The sequence below is a fragment of the Galendromus occidentalis genome, unplaced genomic scaffold, assembly GCF_000255335.2.
Source record: "Galendromus occidentalis unplaced genomic scaffold, Mocc_1.1 scf7180000077372, whole genome shotgun sequence".
Lineage (NCBI taxonomy): Eukaryota > Metazoa > Arthropoda > Arachnida > Mesostigmata > Phytoseiidae > Galendromus > Galendromus occidentalis.
This window is the reverse complement of record NW_003805360.1, coordinates 1-2,400: the sequence shown is the minus strand read 5'-3', so window position 1 is coordinate 2,400 and position 2,400 is coordinate 1. Positions and strand designations below refer to the sequence as shown.

The window sequence follows — 2,400 nt, the reverse complement described above, 5'->3', positions numbered from 1 at the left end:
CCGGGTCATAGTTGAATTTGGGGATGCGATTATTCAAGGAGTCTGTGATCTTCTGCGCATCTGTCGACTGCGTACTTATCAGATCTTTGATGAGGGCCTTCTGAGAGTCCGCTGTCTGAAGTAGAGCAGCCTTGACGGCTTCGTGGATCACCTTCGCCAAATCGTTGAATTGGATCGCCATTTCTCTTATCTTCGTGAGTTTCGATGCTTCTTGGAGACTTTTGCACGTGGAGTCGTTTCACAAGAAGTTATCCTCGTCGCCACTGTTGAAATTGTTGCGGATTTACCGGGTTTTCCCTTGTACCTCAGACTATGAGTATAGAGAAGGAGAACACTCGTCTAACGTCGCCAACGGCTAACTACGGAATGAATTTATTATTGACCAGTGGGAGCGTCTGCACGCCGTCTGTATCTCACATTCATAAAAGGGGTCATTGGTGGCGCTGAACGCTTTCCGCATACCGCTACACTTGACGAAGATTGAACTCCATGACAGTTTTCCATGCAAGATAATTACTGCCATCTTCCGAAAGAATTATCGGGTTCGTAGTACGAAGACGACCAAGTATTGAATTCGTATCATCGGCGGGTCCTTTCTGATCGGCACTCGGAGGTTTACCACCTGCATTGTAGCCGTCAGACCCGGCCGTTCCAGCATCAATTGCTGAGGGCATTCCGGAGTCCCCTACGTAGAAAAATTTTCGAAGTATACTTACTCGAGTTAATCGAGTCTGGTGTCCTTGCGTACCTCAGGAGTCGCTCGTGCTCCGATAACGCTGTTAGATTTTCGAAGGCTCAGGTTCCTGCTGCTAGCACAGTGGACCGAGGGTGGTTTACTGGACACTAATACTTTACGGAATGACTGATACGAAAGAAACACACACGCTTGAAGTGGTGTTCAAATCAGGGGCAGAGCACCTAGGTCTGCGTGATCTTCTCGGTGCTCAGCCAGCTTTATTGGTGCATATATATAGGTATGGAAAACCCTCACCCATCTGGATAAGTTCCAGGTATTGTGAAATATAATTGCTCTGCCAATTATAACTTCTGGAGTTTTGCTTAATTACAAGAACAAAAGAACTTGCTACGCAGTAGCCTTGAGATTCTGTGACGGACCGGGGAAAACTTAAAACTTGGTGCCAAACTGGCTCCATTCCAAACAATAGTTCGGCTGGTGATTTATCATCGATTGTCCGGTTGGGGGTTCCTCGATACGTTCTAAGGATTGTGCGGATCTTCTGACCCGTGGACCCCTCCTCTTCCGACATTTTTTTGAGGGAACGTTTGAAGGTATCCACGAAGCGTTCCGCCTGGCCGTTGGACATTGGCATGTATGGCGCAGTGAAAATTTGCTTGATCCCGTTTCGCGCGCAGTACTCTTTTGTTGAGGATGCTGCGAACTGGAGGCCGTTGTCTGTGACCAGTTCCTCCGGGAATCCGTTGCGGGAAAAGATGTCGTCAAACATCTCGATCGTTGCCTGTGATGTGATTTTCCTGGTGGCCGATATTTCGGGCCACTTTGAAAATGAGTCCACCACAATTAGGTAGTACCAGCCTCCCATGGGACCGGCGTAGTCCGCGTGAATCCGTTTCCACGGTTTCTCGGCGTTCGGCCACGGCTCCAGGGGTACTTTCCGGGGCAACTTGCCTGCTCGTTGGCATTGATCGCATCGTTTCACCACATTCTCAATGTCCTGGCCCATGTTTTTCCAGAAGACGTATTCCCGTGCCAGCGTCTTCATCCGGGACGTACCTGGATGTCCTTCGTGGAGTGTTTCGAGGACTCCTGCCTTGAGTGATTCGGGGATGACCACTGTTGAGACGAACAAATATTTGACTTTGTGCTGTAATCTAAATAATTCTTAAGAAAGCCCGCTGCGGTAGATAATAACCCTCATAAGAGGTATCGTTCAACTCAAAGAATGAATGCGCGCACTCGAGCCGAGTAAGCGAATGCGCAAGCAACTGACGCCGCTCTCATTCCTAGAAATTCCCGAAGTTCGATCATAAAACAGTTTGCTTTGGACTTAGTTCCAGCAGGTTATGGGCTCATCAAGCTGAGCTGTGCAAAGTAACTTCGGGATCCGTGGAGATCGTGCGAAATTCGAAGCCGAGTGACTCTGCAGAAGGAAACTTGCGACGAGTGAACGAATCATCCGAACTCAGTCCGAGAGAAAAATGGGCTCGACAGATGAGGTCAAAATCATTGTGGAAAAGCTGAACAATGCGGATGACTGGCCGAAGTGGAGGTGGCAACTCGGATTGGCATTCAGAGCGAATGCCTTGCAGAGCGTCGTGGATGGCTCGGAGCCTCAGCCCGAAGCCGCTGATGCGGAAAAATTGCAGAAGTGGATAATGAGAGATGCGAAGGCGATGAACATGATCGCTAACGCTCTCGGG

The 2,400-nt window shown here is 49.1% G+C and overlaps 1 protein-coding gene across 1 annotated transcript; it reads right to left on the bottom strand.

Moving 5' to 3' along the window:
* Positions 1 to 75: 75 nt before the first annotated feature.
* Positions 76 to 1,742, bottom strand: LOC100900731 (uncharacterized protein K02A2.6-like; the record flags this gene model as incomplete). The annotated part of the gene is made up of 2 exons (XM_003742325.1): positions 1,216 to 1,742; positions 76 to 218 (listed from the first exon to the last, which is right to left on the bottom strand). Coding segments are annotated over exons 1-2 (670 nt in total), but the record flags the coding sequence as incomplete, so codon positions are not given.
* Between the last annotated feature and the right edge of the window lie 658 nt (positions 1,743 to 2,400).